The 16014-nt window shown below is 40.0% G+C and overlaps 1 protein-coding gene across 2 annotated transcripts in view; it reads left to right on the forward strand.

Moving 5' to 3' along the window:
* Nucleotides 1–16014, forward strand: part of ALDH1A2 (aldehyde dehydrogenase 1 family member A2) — a 79776-nt gene that overhangs the window by 37397 nt on the left and 26365 nt on the right. For both annotated transcript variants that reach the window (XM_049812231.1, XM_049812232.1), the window contains 3 exons: nucleotides 9161–9265; nucleotides 9463–9603; nucleotides 11195–11324. In XM_049812231.1, the coding sequence (XP_049668188.1) occupies nucleotides 9161–9265; nucleotides 9463–9603; nucleotides 11195–11324 (376 nt within the window). The remainder of the gene's footprint in view (nucleotides 1–9160; nucleotides 9266–9462; nucleotides 9604–11194; nucleotides 11325–16014) is intronic.

Consider the following 16014-nt stretch of genomic DNA (forward strand, 5'->3'; position numbering starts at 1 on the left):
AATTCTTCATTAACTGAAAAAAAGTAGAAATTACTATGAGGAAAGCCTTTATGTGCTGTAAGTAAAGTTTCTTCCCGCAGGTTTAATAAGGCAGCTAAAAGGAGTAAAATGTTTGTGGTGGGTATAGTTCAACAGACAATACAATCTGAAGTTTCTTCTCTTTAGATTAATTTTCTTGAACAACCAGGCACAAAATAATCCCTTTAATGAGACTGAATTGAAATAACTGATGTGATATCAGCATGTGGCACAGTGAGAAACTAAAATAGAAAAGAGTATCATCACAGTTTGGCAGCCTGGGTTTTGTGCAGGAAATACTTGGTGGGGGGAGGAGGAAAGTAAGCATGCTACCGCATGTTGTTAAGACTTATTTAATCTTCTTAACTAATTACTCACACTTCCTAATTCAAAATCATACAAACAAAGACGTTTAGATAAGCTGGGAGTTTTTTCAAATGGGTGCCCCCTACAGCTTAGAAAATAAACATGACAGGTTTCCCCTGTCTGATGTGCTGCCATTTGCAAAAGAACAGACCCAACTCCCAGAAAGACAGAAGACTAATTAAGACAGGAAGACAGGCAGGTCAAGCATTTGGTGTGAGGGATTTGGGACATAGCGGAGAAAAAGTCATGTTACATTCCACTTTCACAGCAGACTGACAGGAGGCTTCAAGCCCTTTCTCCAATTCCATTTGCTGCTCAGAGACCCTGGATTCCCTCCGTTTCTCCTCCCAGTCATGCCCATTTCCTAGCATACCATTCCCCAAACCTATATTGTGAGCTGGCTCCGTGGCGGACTCGCTGTATCCACCTTTAGGCACCTAAACAAGATGTCTAGTTGAGTGGGCCAGTGCAGCAGCCACTGGTGAGACAGGCCCTTATGGGGGGTGGGCAGAGATGGGGGTGGCTGAGCCCACCTGAGGCGCAGGTGCTGCCCTGAGGGAGTGCTGCTCCCTCTCCTCCCACCCCACAGGGACTGGAAAGAGACTGAGCTTCTGCATTAGATGCCACCATTAGGTGCTAGATCGTACGATTTCCACACTGAAATGTCACTGAGACCTTGATATATTCACCTATTTTAAATGCTTCGCTTCTGATACAAAGTCCACTGATGTCAAGGACTGGTTTTTATTTCAGTAGGATTGGCTCAGGCCTTGCTACTAGTTACATCCAGAAAAGCTGAACGCTCTAGTCTTCTCATCTGGACATGTACCCTTGGCACAGGACTCGGGTTGTGTAAGCATAAGTCTACTAGATTTTAACGTACTGCTGTGCTGACAGCGAAACCAGAGCAGCCTCATTCACTTATGCATTTTATTTCTGATTCCACTTTTTTGATCCTCCTGCTGTAGTATGTTTGTAAATGTTTAAGATTTTCCAACCCTCTCAGTACACTCTGAAGTTTGGAGTCTAGATATCTTGAATGAAATTGCAAGCTTGGGTTTATGAAGGAAACCCCCATTTATGGTAGACCATGTCTAAAAGCCATGACGTTATCCTTCTGGCTCTGAGGTCCAAATGAGTTTTAAAAAAAACTGAACACCCCCAAACACACACAGCTTTAGAAAAGAGTTCTTCTTTCTTTTACTTTTTCTTTTTTTTTTTGGAGGTGGGGAGGCTGTCAGGGAAGGAGCCAGGACAACCCAGCAGCCAAAGAAGAAAAATAAAAATTAACATGTTCTGCTTTTGTTTGGCCCTCGCAGACTTCACAGGCTCTAGAGCAGGTGTCAAGTTTCCAGTGAAACAGCTTTGTCTCTCAGTACAAACATCCCTCTGGAGGCTGTTACCATTGCTTCCTTTTCATCAATGGGGTCCTGATTCAGCTCCCACTGAAACCAGTTTGATTTTTCCTTTTATTTTACTGTGGGTGGGACCAGACCTCTAGTGACTGAACTATAATGAACGACAGGGTAACCATTTCTCTTTGTATGCTCAAGCCAGCCAGCCTGCTTTGATTTATGTAGGCGTATCATTTGAAAGCGATGCAGTCGTTGGCACTGCCCAGTGCAAGGCTCATTCGTGGATTGCCTTGAGAAGCAGGATTGTGCACGGAGAATGGGGAGGTTGGCCTCAAAGTCTGTGGCCCGTTACTCATGATTTGTGAACTGCCAGGAAGGAGCGGTGACTCTTGCTGTTCATGTGAACGATCCCCTTCTCAAAGTAAAACAGCACTGTGGATCAATTGCTGGCCAGTCAGCAATCAGTCTGCTGGGGTTGGCTTTTGCTTTCCTAGTGCCTACTTATAAACCAGGTTTTCGTTGATTCCATAGCCAGCTGTTGGTTTCCAGTCACTCCCAGGAGTGCCCCACAACACACTCTGGCTAGAACGTGAGAGATTTATTGTATCAAGACAGCCATAAAAGTGAGGGAAAACAAAGCCTGAGAAAATAAACAAGCTGCACCTCTGATTGGCAATCCCTTCTACTTCATTCCCTTACAATTGTACTAATCATTAGGACTCCTGAAATGTTTCCAAAGGAGAGGAAATGAAGTTGCTGAGATGGGAAAGGATATGAAATTTCCTGACCAGACTGAGGCACAGGTGCCCGGTATCTGTGATGTTATGCAGTATTTACCAAGGGAAATGCTGCTGCTGGATTTTTTGCATGCCTCTCAAATTGTTGTATGTCCTGTCCCGTCCCGTCCCATCTCCCCGCCCCCCCCCCCCCAAAAAAGTGCCATTATGTATTTCTTAATGTCTCCAGCAATAAGAAGATGCTGAGGGCTGAACAGCTGTGATTCTTCCATAAAGTGGTTTGGCATCTGATGCCCCCTCCCCCATCTTTTCAGATTTAATGTCAAAGGATCTCTAAGGAGAAAGTCACATATGAAAAAAAGATCTTTGATGGAATGAAACTATAACCAGCTACTAAATCAATTGAGTTAGGAAATTCCCATTCCTTCCTCCATTCATCCAGAACCTTATCTCCTGTGGGAAGCCATTATTATTTGGACGTTAAAATCCCCTTCCTGTACCAAAAAACATTTCTGGAGCTGCAACAGCACAAAAACATTGTTTATTAAATCCATGGGAAAATAATTCCACCTCCAAAGAGCTGAATGCTAGGCCGCTGTCTGTCCACTGGCTGAAGTTCTTACTTATACAGCTGGGGAGCCTGAAGAAAATGTCTGATGACATCACCACTAAGCAATATCAAATTAAGAATGTAGATCATCATTTCACTCACACATCATTTAAGAACATTTTCAAGAAAGGAAATGAAAAGTTACGTTGTTGCCACCTGTGTTGATTACTCTTATGAATTAAAGGCACCCATATTACTTTTTTCTGTACGTTTTAATGGAAGACAATACAAAAAAAGAGAGGCAGTGAGCATTCAGAAATCCCCAGTGAATTTAAAAAACAGTTCCATTTTCCAAATCCAGGGCTAGCCCCTGGGTGAATGTCAGAGGGAATGTGTAGTGCCACGAAACCAAATCTCATTCAACTAAGAGCTGCAAAGAAGGTATTAGTTCTGTGCTGCATTTTAATTAATTCTGTTTATACACACCTGCACACAGATAGTTGTTTTGTACTTCCTCACTGGTAAGTAGTGATGAAAACACAAAATCCTATCCATTTTCTCCCTGCTTTAAATTTTGCTACTACTGCTTTGTAGATTAGATTGTTCAGCCTGGTTTTGTACACCTCACTTTCTCTTTGAATACTTACCACTCCAATTACCTGCATGGTTTGAAATGAACATTAAGTTGCTAATTATTAGTAAGCCAACTGGGACAGATGGCTACTTAAACAAGATATTGTAGTTGTTTATTTGCAAAGCTTAATTTGCTTTGCTTTATGCTAAAAACATTTCCTCTTGGCTTGATTTCAAAACTGATGAGCATCCAAAAATGCTCTTGAACTTGGTGCATAATGCTTTTGAAATGCAGGTGTTATGCAAAATGCAATATATGATTTCCTTCCAACTGCATGTCAGCAGAGTCTCAAAGTAACTTGAATTTTACATGGTAACTTTGAATTCTACTTTTCCTTTGTATACTTTTTTGTATGATACGGTATCTCAAAGGCTCTGAACAGTCACGTGCCCTGTAAGATGTGTCAGATTGCTTCCTTGATTAGTCCTATGGAACTCTGTCAACAGCGGCCGTATGTAATTAACCACGGGCAGAATTTGAACCTAGCAAATATGTGGTGGGACCATTATCTTGCAAACTTCTATCTAAAGGTCTATGAGAACATGGGTGTGTGAGGAAGAAGTTAGTGTCAGTACCAGGAGAGATGTGCCTGTTCTTTTAGGAAAATGCCATGCCCTCTTCATCTTTCATTTGGAAAGGAATGGAAATTATCAAGAGACCTTTACAATGAGATCTCACGAGAATGACGACACTCCAAGGGCACATTCACAGGGGCAACTGGGAGCCTCCAACTGCACCTATTACACTGTAAATCCTGTTTGAAACTTCCCCATCCCACATACATATACCCCTCACCCACCGGCTACCTCAGCTGCTGCCCTGTTCTGCGTGTTGCCTTAGGTGGCATTGCTGGTGAACAAACAGTATTCAGTTTCCTCCTTCGACCACTGTATGCCAACTACAGCCAGATTCCTCACTTTTACAAGAGGCATTGTCTGCTTTGCCAGTTGGGTTTGTTCTTGGCCAAATCACTGTACTGACAGGGACACCTAAGTAAAACAGGAAGGTTTGCCTTTTCTCTTCCTGCTCTAACATTACTGCAGTTATTGGCTCTACTGAGAGTAGATGGCAAACTGAATGTTCATGTGTTCCAAAATTTTTCAAGCGTTCTTCTCTTTCCATTTTGGCAGTTTTGTTGATAGCACCCAACAGGCCAGATTATTTAACTACTCACAATACCGCATAGCAAATACATGACATACTATATAATTTTTCTTTTCCTTACTGCAAATCACAAAAGGTAACACTAGGACTCAAACAAAAACAAATTACCTCAGTAACTCCTGGAAAACTCAAGTGGTTAATCAGTTACCTTTTATTTACATATATATGCTTAATGCTGAATTAAGTTGTAAAAACCAAAGGCTGATTTACAGCCCCAGTCAGCCTTAATTAACATTGATTCCAGGGGAATAGTAAATGTGAATAGCCTTCACAATTGAGGTTGAACAATGAACTCACTGGGTGTTGTCCAATTTGTAGCATGATTTACGTGGAAGCAAGCCCTTCTTTTTTCTAGGGTTACCGCTTTTTCATCTGGTGTTTAGGATGGGTTATATATAATCCATAGATAGGAACATTTGCTGTCAAATATTCTCCCTGATTTAGAGTTAGCCTTTACCATGGTCACTATAAATAAGGCAGAAAAAAACCCAATTTGAGGCTTTGCAGGGATTCCTTGTTCTTACAATGTGTCATCGCTTGTCCATTTCATGGCATTTTTACGAAGTGGCCATAATGAAAGTCAGATTAAATGTACAGGATATATATGTTTAATCAACAGCCATTGGAGTCAGTAGTGCTGGAAGAGTTATAAAAGCCTCTGTGAATGCAAATTTATTGCAAAAGAATCTGCGTCTTGGTGGTAGGAATATCTGCTGAATGGTACTACCTGACACAGAACACCTAAAACTTTCAAAAGTGAATTATTTAAGTGTAAGGTTTTGCTTGTAAAGCCGCCAGCTGCTGGATTTCAAGACTTGAAACTGTTCCAAAACACGGGACTAGGTACTTTATTTGTGCACTAGAGTAAATGCTCTGATTTTACTGCCAATTTAAATGTGCTCAGTTTACAGTAATGAGCTTGTATAGGCAATACCTTGTTTATAGAAAGTGGAACAGGAAGAAACTAACATTAACCATTAACAGTAGCAATTTCTCTTGCCTTCAACTCTAACTTTATGCCAAATAGATCCTTCCCATGTCCTATCTGAAATATTTGCTATTACTGTGCTGCTTCTAAATCTGTGGAATAAATGGAGCATTCAATAAAATAATACACCTTATAGTTCCAGTCAACATGAATTGCAACACTCTTTTGTAATTCCAAGGTGCTATTTCTTATTCCTATGGTGAAATGTATTTTAAGAACAAATACGTATCCTGTGATGATAGGTGTTCATCCCAGCAGAATGTAGTTAACATTTTTTAAACTTTTTAAAAAAGAACAGACCACTTCTATAAGGGAAGAGTACTGAATTGCGGTTGCCACTGCTTCTCAGATTCTTGTACTCAACGTGTTTTACTCTTTCAAGACAGATCACGCGAGGAACCTATGCGTTTATGTATATACTGCAACCTTAAACAAACATCCTTATATCCCCTTTGGCTCTCTGCTCCTGAAGCTGCAAGCTTTTTTCCCTTCCTCTCCCTCCTCAGTGCACCCCACCACATGCTGAGCATGGAGTTAACTCCACTGAACTCAGTGGAAAAGATGACAGCAAAATCCTTCTTCCATACAAGTCACAGATCTCAGAGATTCTTCGTTTCACTTACAGTCTAAAAAGTGACAATGATATACAGGAGGATTTTGGCTTATGGTGTTAGTCCCTAGAGATCATACTGGTGACTCTGTCATTATCTTACTTTGGCTGAGTTAGCTCCAAAATGACCTAACGGGGACCAGTACTTCAGTTTGCAAAGCAGTGTAATCACTGAGCAGGAAGACACCACCCATGGTCTGAGGAGCTTACAGTCCAAGGACATGAACAGGTTCAAGATAAATACAGTGTGCGAAGAAAGCGATAGATGAGTAATGGTGCAGTAGGTCCTGGGTTCCGCTGCCTCTGAAAACGAAAACAAAAACAGGGGGAAAGTAAAGGGTGGACTCTGAAATGGATGGAAGGGCACACAGCAAAGTGGCTGAGGCTAGAGGCACAGGGAAGATGAGGAAACACAATGGAAACACACCCATAAAAGCAAAAGCACATGTAATTGTTGGTTTCTATGCACAGTTGTTACATTGCCAGGGTCTTTTCCAGGCAGGCACAGGTTCCTTCTGCCCATGTCCTCAGTCAGCTGGACATGAGTCAGCTCTGAACCAGAAGCTATGTCACTGCAGTTAGCGTGGCACTGAGCCTGAGCTAATAAGCCCTGCTGAGAAGAACACAGCTACAATGGCTTCCATTTGGCTTGGAGAATAGGTTGAGCAAGCTCACGTCTGGTAACAGAAAACTCACATGCGCATTCACGTGCAAATATGAGTGTGCAATTTCTTTACTTTAAAATGCACAGGCACACCAGTGTGCTCACCGTGTTCTTTTCTTTTACGGACACTTCATACCCTTTGGTGTTGCAACTGTTCCTCTTGAGCTTTCTGACTGTATTTTCTCTTGGCTGCTTGTTTTGCTGGAACAGTGTTGGGTTTTTTTTCCCAGCTCAGTTTCTTCTCATCAATTTATAACTAGCTCTCTACTTGCTTCCCTCCTTCCTTACAGATATGTTAAAACTTTGGTGATGCTCTTTCCTTAAACACCCAGCATTTTGATGCTTATGCTTTTTTTTGCCATCAAGCAACTTGTAAACACTTGAGTTAGAGTAAGTTTTAAACTATTTAGTTGGCAGGCTGGTGCAGCTATCCTCATTGTACTATTCCAAGCCTAAAAAATCAGCAGCTGATCTATAATCATATCATACTATTCTTTGACTAGAAAAGACAAGTATTACATTTCATTCATTTCCACGTGAAAACCATGTAAATTTTTTGTCCTGGTTTTGCCACATCAAACTTTGCTATAAAGAAAGCAAACAAAAAAGGAACCAAAAACCTGACACCATTTAAGCAAAATCCTTACATTTGAACTGTCTTCCATTGTCTCCCTGGACTCATCTGGCTGACCTGAGCCACGTACCAGTACAAATGTAACAGCTTCTTTATTGCATGGTAGCAAGACAGCAGAAAGTGCAAGATTAAAGTGGTGACAAACTACTACTTTGGACATGTTGTTTGTGATGTTTAGTCTGCCTAATCAGTGGGATAGATTTTTGTTCTGGCGTCTGTGGTGATTCTGTGAGGAAACTGGACCGGTATAATTCGTTCTTGGTCTGTAGCCACAGTCTAAAAAGATAGGCCAGTTTCTACCACCTGAGTATCTCTGGAACTGAGACTCCTGAATCTTTCAAAGGGTCCCTTGGCTTTCTACTCATTCACAGTCATAGGATCTGTATGGGGCACGAGGCTTTGCTTTGCTTTAACCAGAGAAAGGTCCCTGCCTCTATTAACACAGCTTAACCCCTCATACAAAAAAAGGGTGGTGAACATTCCTTCTATCTAGGGGTGAACTCCTGCCTCCAGTGAAGTCAGTGGTAAAATTCCCATTGATTTCAATGAGGCCAGAACCTCCCCTTATACATTTGAAGTTGTATTTCATGGAATACAATATAAGAACATTGATACCTGAACGCCAAGGAATTGGTGCCTGGATTTTTGAACACTTTCATTCTTAGAAAGATTTCAAGGACAGGAAGAGTCAGAATACCTGGAAAACCTTTCACTCGGTCATTTTTCTTTCGTATTTGCTAATAAATAATTGCATCCTGTTCTTGAAAGTCATTCAGTAGAAAATAGCTGGCATGTATGCAGCTACCACTAAAAATCTACTTTAAATAAACTCATTTGTCATTACCTCTCTCAAGACAGCTGTTGTCAGAACCATTAAAAATCAAATTTGGTTTGCCCACAACAATTAAAATTATGTCAACACTGAGGGAATTTAACAATTTCCATTGTTCCAAGCAGATAAGCAAGTTAATTCTGTGCTGCAAGCCATCACTGTAGCCATAATCAACTGACTGTGTATTGAAGAACTGTGATGTTTGAGATTATTCAGCCTTAACTGGGTTGTATCAGTGACCAAATGTTTACTTACTGACTTGAATGATTACTCCAAATCCTTGTCTTGTCTCCAGCAGTTTCAAGGCTTTTTGTCTGATATGGGTATGTCTTTTTTTTAGTTTATTTGTTACAGTTTTTGAACCAAATCTGAATGTCAACCAAGTTATTTAGAGTTTGATGTTGCTTCTATAGTGACACTGCCACAGAATACAGAAACACGTCAGGGGCTGACCCTTCGCCTGAACTCTTGAAAACCATAATTTTCACAGGCATAAATAAGTTTCAACTCTTTTGTATTAGAATCTGCAGTCTTTCCTAGGAGTTTGTTGTTATATACATTACTGTTTGTTCATGCAGGAGGACTGATGACTGTTTTTCCTTTTCTAGATTTTCATTAATAATGAGTGGCAAAATTCTGAAAGTGGGAGAATATTCCCAGTATATAATCCAGCAACAGGAGAGCAGATCTGTGAGATCCAGGAAGCTGACAAGGTAACGCATCCCATGAATGGGTAGAAATGCATAAATAGATCAAAGCAACAGGTCCAGAATAGCACTGTTGGACAGTTCTTTTATTAATCATAGTTCCAAGACCTATCATGTGACTAAGGTTGTACAGTAGCAAATTTCATAAGCCTGGTAATATTATTTACCTCAGTGCCTTTGGTTTTTTTCTTCCTTCTTAACAGATTGATACGGACAAAGCAGTGAGGGCAGCTCGCCTTGCTTTTTCTCTAGGTTCAGTCTGGAGGAGAATGGATGCATCGGAAAGAGGCCATCTTTTGGATAAGCTTGCAGACTTGGTCGAAAGAGACAGGGCAATACTTGCTGTAAGTGGCACATGAAAATTGTCAAATCACCTGCAGTTTTACATTCTGAGAGCAACTCAGTTCATAAATGTATTAATATGAATTATATTTAAAAACTACACTCAGCTTGACGGCTAAGATGGCTGTCTACTTAAGACCTGATCCAAAGCTCACAAAAGTCAACAAGATTCTTCCAATTGATTAAAATGAGCTTTAAAATTGGACATCAGACAAATGAATGGGTGTGCAGACACATGTATGCCTGTTTTGCATCCTTGTAACTTTTCTAAAATAAAAAATGGAAGACTGAGTGAAGTGATTTGTGCAGATATTAATGAAATGGCAGGTAAAATGCTTAGTGACACTCAACTGGTAACATGAATTCTGGGTACTGCACTATTTCGCTCACGTTTGAAGCCATCTAAGCGGTGGCATTGTTAATGTTGTTTTCCGCATGTCAAGTGCTTTGAACTAAGCTGGTGAACATCTTAATTCCAGCTTTGTTGACACTTAAATCATCTTACCACCAGTGTATACTGTAAAATCGCCATAGGGAGAAGGAAGTGCACAGCAAATCAAGTTTACTCTGCCTGTCATTTGATTTTTATTTCTAGAGCCAAGTTCTTTACTGAATTGAACTGCAGGCAATGCCATTAATTGCTCTTGGGGATATAAGTCAGTGCAGAATTAGGCCTCCATTCTTCTCTACAGAAACTCATTTGATGGTTGGTGTGTTACACATGGGTGTACTTTGCCCATTCTTAACGATTTCTATTAGACAGCTATTGAGAATGAGTTAAGCTACTCAACATCTTGGGATATTGTATAGGATTCTTTTTGCTAAGTGATCTTAGGAACCCCTAAGAGGATAGCTTATAAGATACTTTTAAAAATAGGAATATTAACTTAAAAATAAGGACATTAACTTGTTAATTTATGAGCTTCCCTAGAGGAGAATTTGTTTATTTGATGGCAATAAATAAACTGGCTGTACAGTATAGATATCTCAGACCTCAGCAGGAGTCTTGGCAGCCATATAGAGAAATTTTTATATTCACATCAATTATATAAAGAGGGATATGTCCATTCTTCTCTTTATGGATTCACATCATTAATATGGGGTTACAAGGAGCCCCTTCTCAGCTGTTATCATTAACATAACAGAACCTAGCTTGACAGGCATTTTTATCTTGGCTCCTGATTAAAGCAATTTAGCATTTATGTATCTGGACCAAATACAGTGGCTATTGGGTCCAAAATACACACAGGCACATGTACATGCATGTGGACACACACACAAACCCACAAGACAGACACAAAAACACACATACATACATGTTCTTACAATCATAGTCATTCCAGAACACTCCAGAAGAAAACAGATTTTTTTTTAAGGAAAATGTTTTTTGTTCACATTTGCAAAAAGAAGTAACAAAGGGGATCAGATAGTTGTTCTGAACCTTCTGGGTTAAGACTATGCCAAGGTGTAACTGGTTGGTCTTGATTAAAATCTTTGTCATGATTGAAGAGCTGTTAAGACAGTGAATACTTAAGTACAATAGTCTAAAAATGCTACTGTGCTTATATCTCTTAACTCTTTCTTGTCCTCTAGACTATGGAATCACTGAACAGTGGCAAACCTTTCTTGCAAGCTTTCTATGTAGATCTTCAGGGAGTCATAAAAACCCTGAGGTATTATGCCGGTTGGGCAGACAAAATCCATGGAATGACCATTCCTGTAGGTAAGGGGGATTAAAGCACAGGTATGCACCTAAACCTTCTCATGGCCAAATGGCTTAATAGATTACAGCTTCGTGAAAGGTAGAAGAGAACCTTGTTCTGGTCTTCTAGTGTGTAGTATGTTGCTGAAGCAGCTGTTTAAAAGTGAGCAAGGTCTGGACTAGATGACCTGCTATTGTTCTGCCCTACATGCACATCCCAAAGAGTGTTTTGTTTCTTTTGTATGTGTCCATCTAAGAAGGAGATAGTTCAATACCTACATTTAAATATTGTTGCACTTATAAAAATGGATGTGGTATAAGCCTGACAAATACCTTGGAACACATGACAACAGTGTTAGCTGCCTTTTTAAGAAACAGTATGCTTAACATATTTATATCTTGTTTATATATGTCTTCTTACTGCCTATGCAAATAATTTTACTTGGGACTAACACTAGATCTAAATTCATTTATACTTTGGGTGAGTTTGTAATGTTACTATGGAGACCTGTACATACGTATCAGATATATTTTGTTATATATGCTTCTTCAAATTATTCAGTGGGATGAGTTTTATATGGTACATATGAGATAGATCTTTATGAGTGCTAGGAAATTAGTTATTCTGCTCTTATTTTTTGCTAAAGAGGTAAGAAAAAATCCTTAACATTATTTTTATTTAACAAGTCTCTTCCTCCTGCCCCTCCCTCCCAGCTATTTAACAAATACAAGCTGCATTTTCTGTTGCGAACATACACATTTGCAGTCTGGACTAGATGTACCAAGTGCTATAATAATGCAAAATGGCACATGATAGCAAAGAATGATTTTATGCAGGTGCAGTCATTAAGATAAATGTACTCATCTTTTACCTTTTGCATAAAATAAATCCTTGGAAAAACAGTAAAGAAAACCAACATTTATTCTATGGATACTTTTTGGCTTTGTGGTGCACACTGTTCATTGAGCATGCATGTTTATTACACTTTACTGGAGACCAGGAAGGCACACTCACAAGTAAATGAATTTTGCTGTGCCCCATCTATTTCCATAAAATTACATTATGTAACACAGTATCTGCAGTGAACTAGCTTGCCTCTGTACAGCAAAGCACAAAACTATCAAAGTTAGGCAAGCATATAAATTGAAAATGTGGCCCCAAAATTTTCGGCAGGAAAACAGATCATGCAACTCTTATTGCAGAGTTACTCATCACGGTGTTTCAGCTTGTTAAAATCGCAGTATATACTGACTGATGTTTATCATCACTGGTTTCTTTTCACCAAAGAAATGACAATATTAGTATTTCAGGTGTAGACTCCTCTGTAAGAACTCTTGAAGATTTCTACAGTCATTTAGGCTGAGATCCATAAATCCTGGTTTTGCTGCTTGCACTTCACATTTAAACATGCAAAAGTGCAGAGCACACCATAAATTCATATATTCAGCAAATTTCCTGTTCCCTGATCTCTTTCTCTCTGGTCAGTGAATGCCTCCTTCTTACTTGTTAGCCCCGCAGGTATGTAGAATTCAGGTTAGTCACCAAAAGGCATTGCCAGGTTAGGGAGAAAAAATATTCTCTGCTTACTCTTGTCCTCAAGTAGTGTATCAGGTGAAAACCCTGATTTTTTTCAGTGAGGTGGGCTATGCTGGGGGAGAGAAAGGCACATTTTCAGCATGCCTTCCTAAATGCAAACTTCAGTGCTAACACAGTAGTGTAGAATTGTAGGTCCATTCACAGATTTTCAGGGTATCAATTAGTTCTTCCTCTTGGTTTAACACTCCTCTGTATTCCTCTAGTTTCACATCATAAATTTGTCATTCTTATAAAGCTATTTTAGAGCAAGGCCAGTGTTAAACAATGGCGCTTTTTACATTCGCTTACCATCAGCTCATCAAAGGAAAGCAAACAAAACAACAAAACCAAAATAAAAACCCTATTAAATCTGCTTCTCTTTCTGTTCAGTGTGCTAATGAATCTGAAAACTCCCAATCTTTCATCTGTTTCTGTTGAGGTTTTCTTTTCCTCTACAATAAAAATAGGCAAGTGATAGACAAGTAGAAGAAGAACAGTGCGTTTTACAGTCACATTCCTTTTGGTCCCAGAGCTGCCCTTTGCTTGCTCCCATGCGTAAAGCATTGATGATTTAAATTAAAACAGAATGAGGCTAGACTAGAAAACGTTAAACTAATAAACTGAATGCAAGCAAAAATGTATCTTTAAATCAATATATGATATGATACAGCAAAGAACCAACTCAGCTCTCCTCACCCACTTGTCTGCTGTGTCCTGCTATATGAGGCATGTGACTATTATGCTTGTTATGCAAATCAAATATCCGGGACAGAGACTCCTGATGGAAATCTGAGCAAACCCATCTGTGGAAGGTATTGCTGTCCCAAAGTGAGATCCCTGGATAAATGGGGCTTTCTTTCTGATTAAAAAATAAAAATCCTTGGGCCAGGTGCTAAGCAGCTGCAAATTGATCTGGCTCTATTAATATCAGTGAGCACTGAAGAATGCCAGTTTACATCAGCTGAGAATATTAAAAAAAACTCTCAAAGACAAATTTTTAGATTGGATGTGGGATCAGACTGTCAGATCCTCTCAGGCAATGTTCTTCTGGCTGCCATCTAGTAGAAGGATAAGAGTAACAATCATCAGCAATAGCATCTTAGAATAAGTGTCATTAGCATGACTTGTTTAAACTAATCTTAAAACTCTAAAATGTCTTTAAAAGTCTCCTATTTAATTTCTGAGCATAGGGGAGCTTTCTATGCTCAATGTTCAGAAAAAGTGATTCACTTCAACAATCTTGAGTTATTTTGCCATGGTAACAGCTTATTTTACAGCGACGAGGTAGCTTTTAAATACCTCTTTGGCCTGTCCAGAGGCATCTGAAGCTTCTGAATAATTTCAAGTCACATACATTCACAAAGATACTGTTAGAAAGCAACCTCAGATATCCCATCTTAACAGTAAGTCTGTGGGTGATGAACTTTCGAAGTAGGTGTCCAAAAGGGCAGCTGTTTAGAGCCTAGTGGAAGAAAGCAGGGCAAGCAACTCTGCATGGGAGGTATTGCTCTGCAGAAAGAATGTTCTGCCTACGTTTGGTAGAATTAACCACCATTTGTCTGACTTGGCAAGCAGGTTCAGGTTATCTATAACTTTATGTTATGAAGCACGGAGACCATGTGGCAATGATTATGCAGTGACAATCTAAAGTCAGACAGTGCTAACGTAACTGTGTTGTTACTGTTATGTTGTCACCATCCTTCTGGCTGAGAATCCACCTCTCACAGTACTACTGACTACAAGCTGGTATTTTTAGCTGACTCCTCTATGTGCCTCTTGAGCACTTAAGACAGTTATGCTGGTATATACTTCTCTGTATTTTGACTTCACTTCTGTCTGGTCTGATGATTATTCCTATGGTCTGTGAACCGCTGCTAGCATCTGTGAAAGATGACCTAGAAAAATCAAACTGATCATCTCAATTTGTGAAACAAATATTCTCATCTCCACTGGGAAGTTGTTAAGCATCTAGAGATCAAAATGGTGCAATGACATTTTGTCAATGCAAAGCAAACTGACTGATCAGCTATTCTTTTCCTCCTCTCCCTGATGTGAATCTCTTTTCTCTCTCTCCCTCCCTCCTTTATTTCCTCTGTTCTGTCCCTTGTCTTGGTTGCAGACTACTGTTACCTTTCTCATAATTGCTCTGTATCTGGCCCCCAGCTGATGTATTAGCTACTTTAGCTCAGGTTTCTGCTGAGCAAATCCTGTAAAGTAGATGTACAGAAATAAACAGACCTGAAAATAAGTTATTTCTAATCAAATTCAAGTTGAAGTCTTTACTTAAAGCCAAGAAGCTTTATGGATTAACCCATTTATTGTTACCAGATGTATAGTACAGGACATTGAAGCAGGTTCCTGAAATGTACTCCCTGTTGCAAAGTTAGCCCTTTCCCCGATACTAAACAAGGCTGGCTGCAGCTCTGGACAGAATGGGGTAGAGGCCACAGCTGCCTGCATGCTCTCACACCATGTGAAGGAAAGCACATACCCCTGGCATTGGACAGTGACAATGGGAGCAAAAGCACTGTAATATTCCCTCCTCTTACTCCCTTCCTCCATCTGACCATTTCCTATCCTGGTAAATCATCTCCATTGAGCCTAGATAACCTCATCATTCTCGCATACTTAGTTGAAATGATTTTTCTAAGTAAAGAGATTCAAATTTTTCTAGATGACCAAGCACTACAGGCCAAGGGGCACATTCAGCTCATGCCTTTAGTGTAGCCCTTCCTTCAGCTGTGGCCTCACTGAAAACCATTTGACCTAAATTCAGAGGTGGTTTGAGCCTCGGCTAGTTTATAGAGCTACAAGACTCAATTCAGGTACAAAAGTGCTGTAAATGTACTTTGCACAGATGTAGGCCAAGCATGCTAACAAAGCTGATGGTTAGAAAATACCTTAACTGGTCCCCACACATAGCAGGTCATTTTCGTGCTCTTTATCAACTGGAAAGAAACCTACATCGTATCACAGCATGTATAACCTCAGCATGTACTCCCAGACCACAGGCAAGTGCTGAAGCAGCAACAACCGTGCAGCTTTGTGAAAGAGCATGAACTCCATCAGCCCCCATGGCAGTCACTTATACCAGCTGTGCAAAATGAGCCAGCACAGAAACCTGCCGCTCTGAGC

This window comes from Accipiter gentilis, chromosome 10 (genome assembly GCF_929443795.1).
Source record: "Accipiter gentilis chromosome 10, bAccGen1.1, whole genome shotgun sequence".
Taxonomy (NCBI): domain Eukaryota; kingdom Metazoa; phylum Chordata; class Aves; order Accipitriformes; family Accipitridae; genus Astur; species Astur gentilis.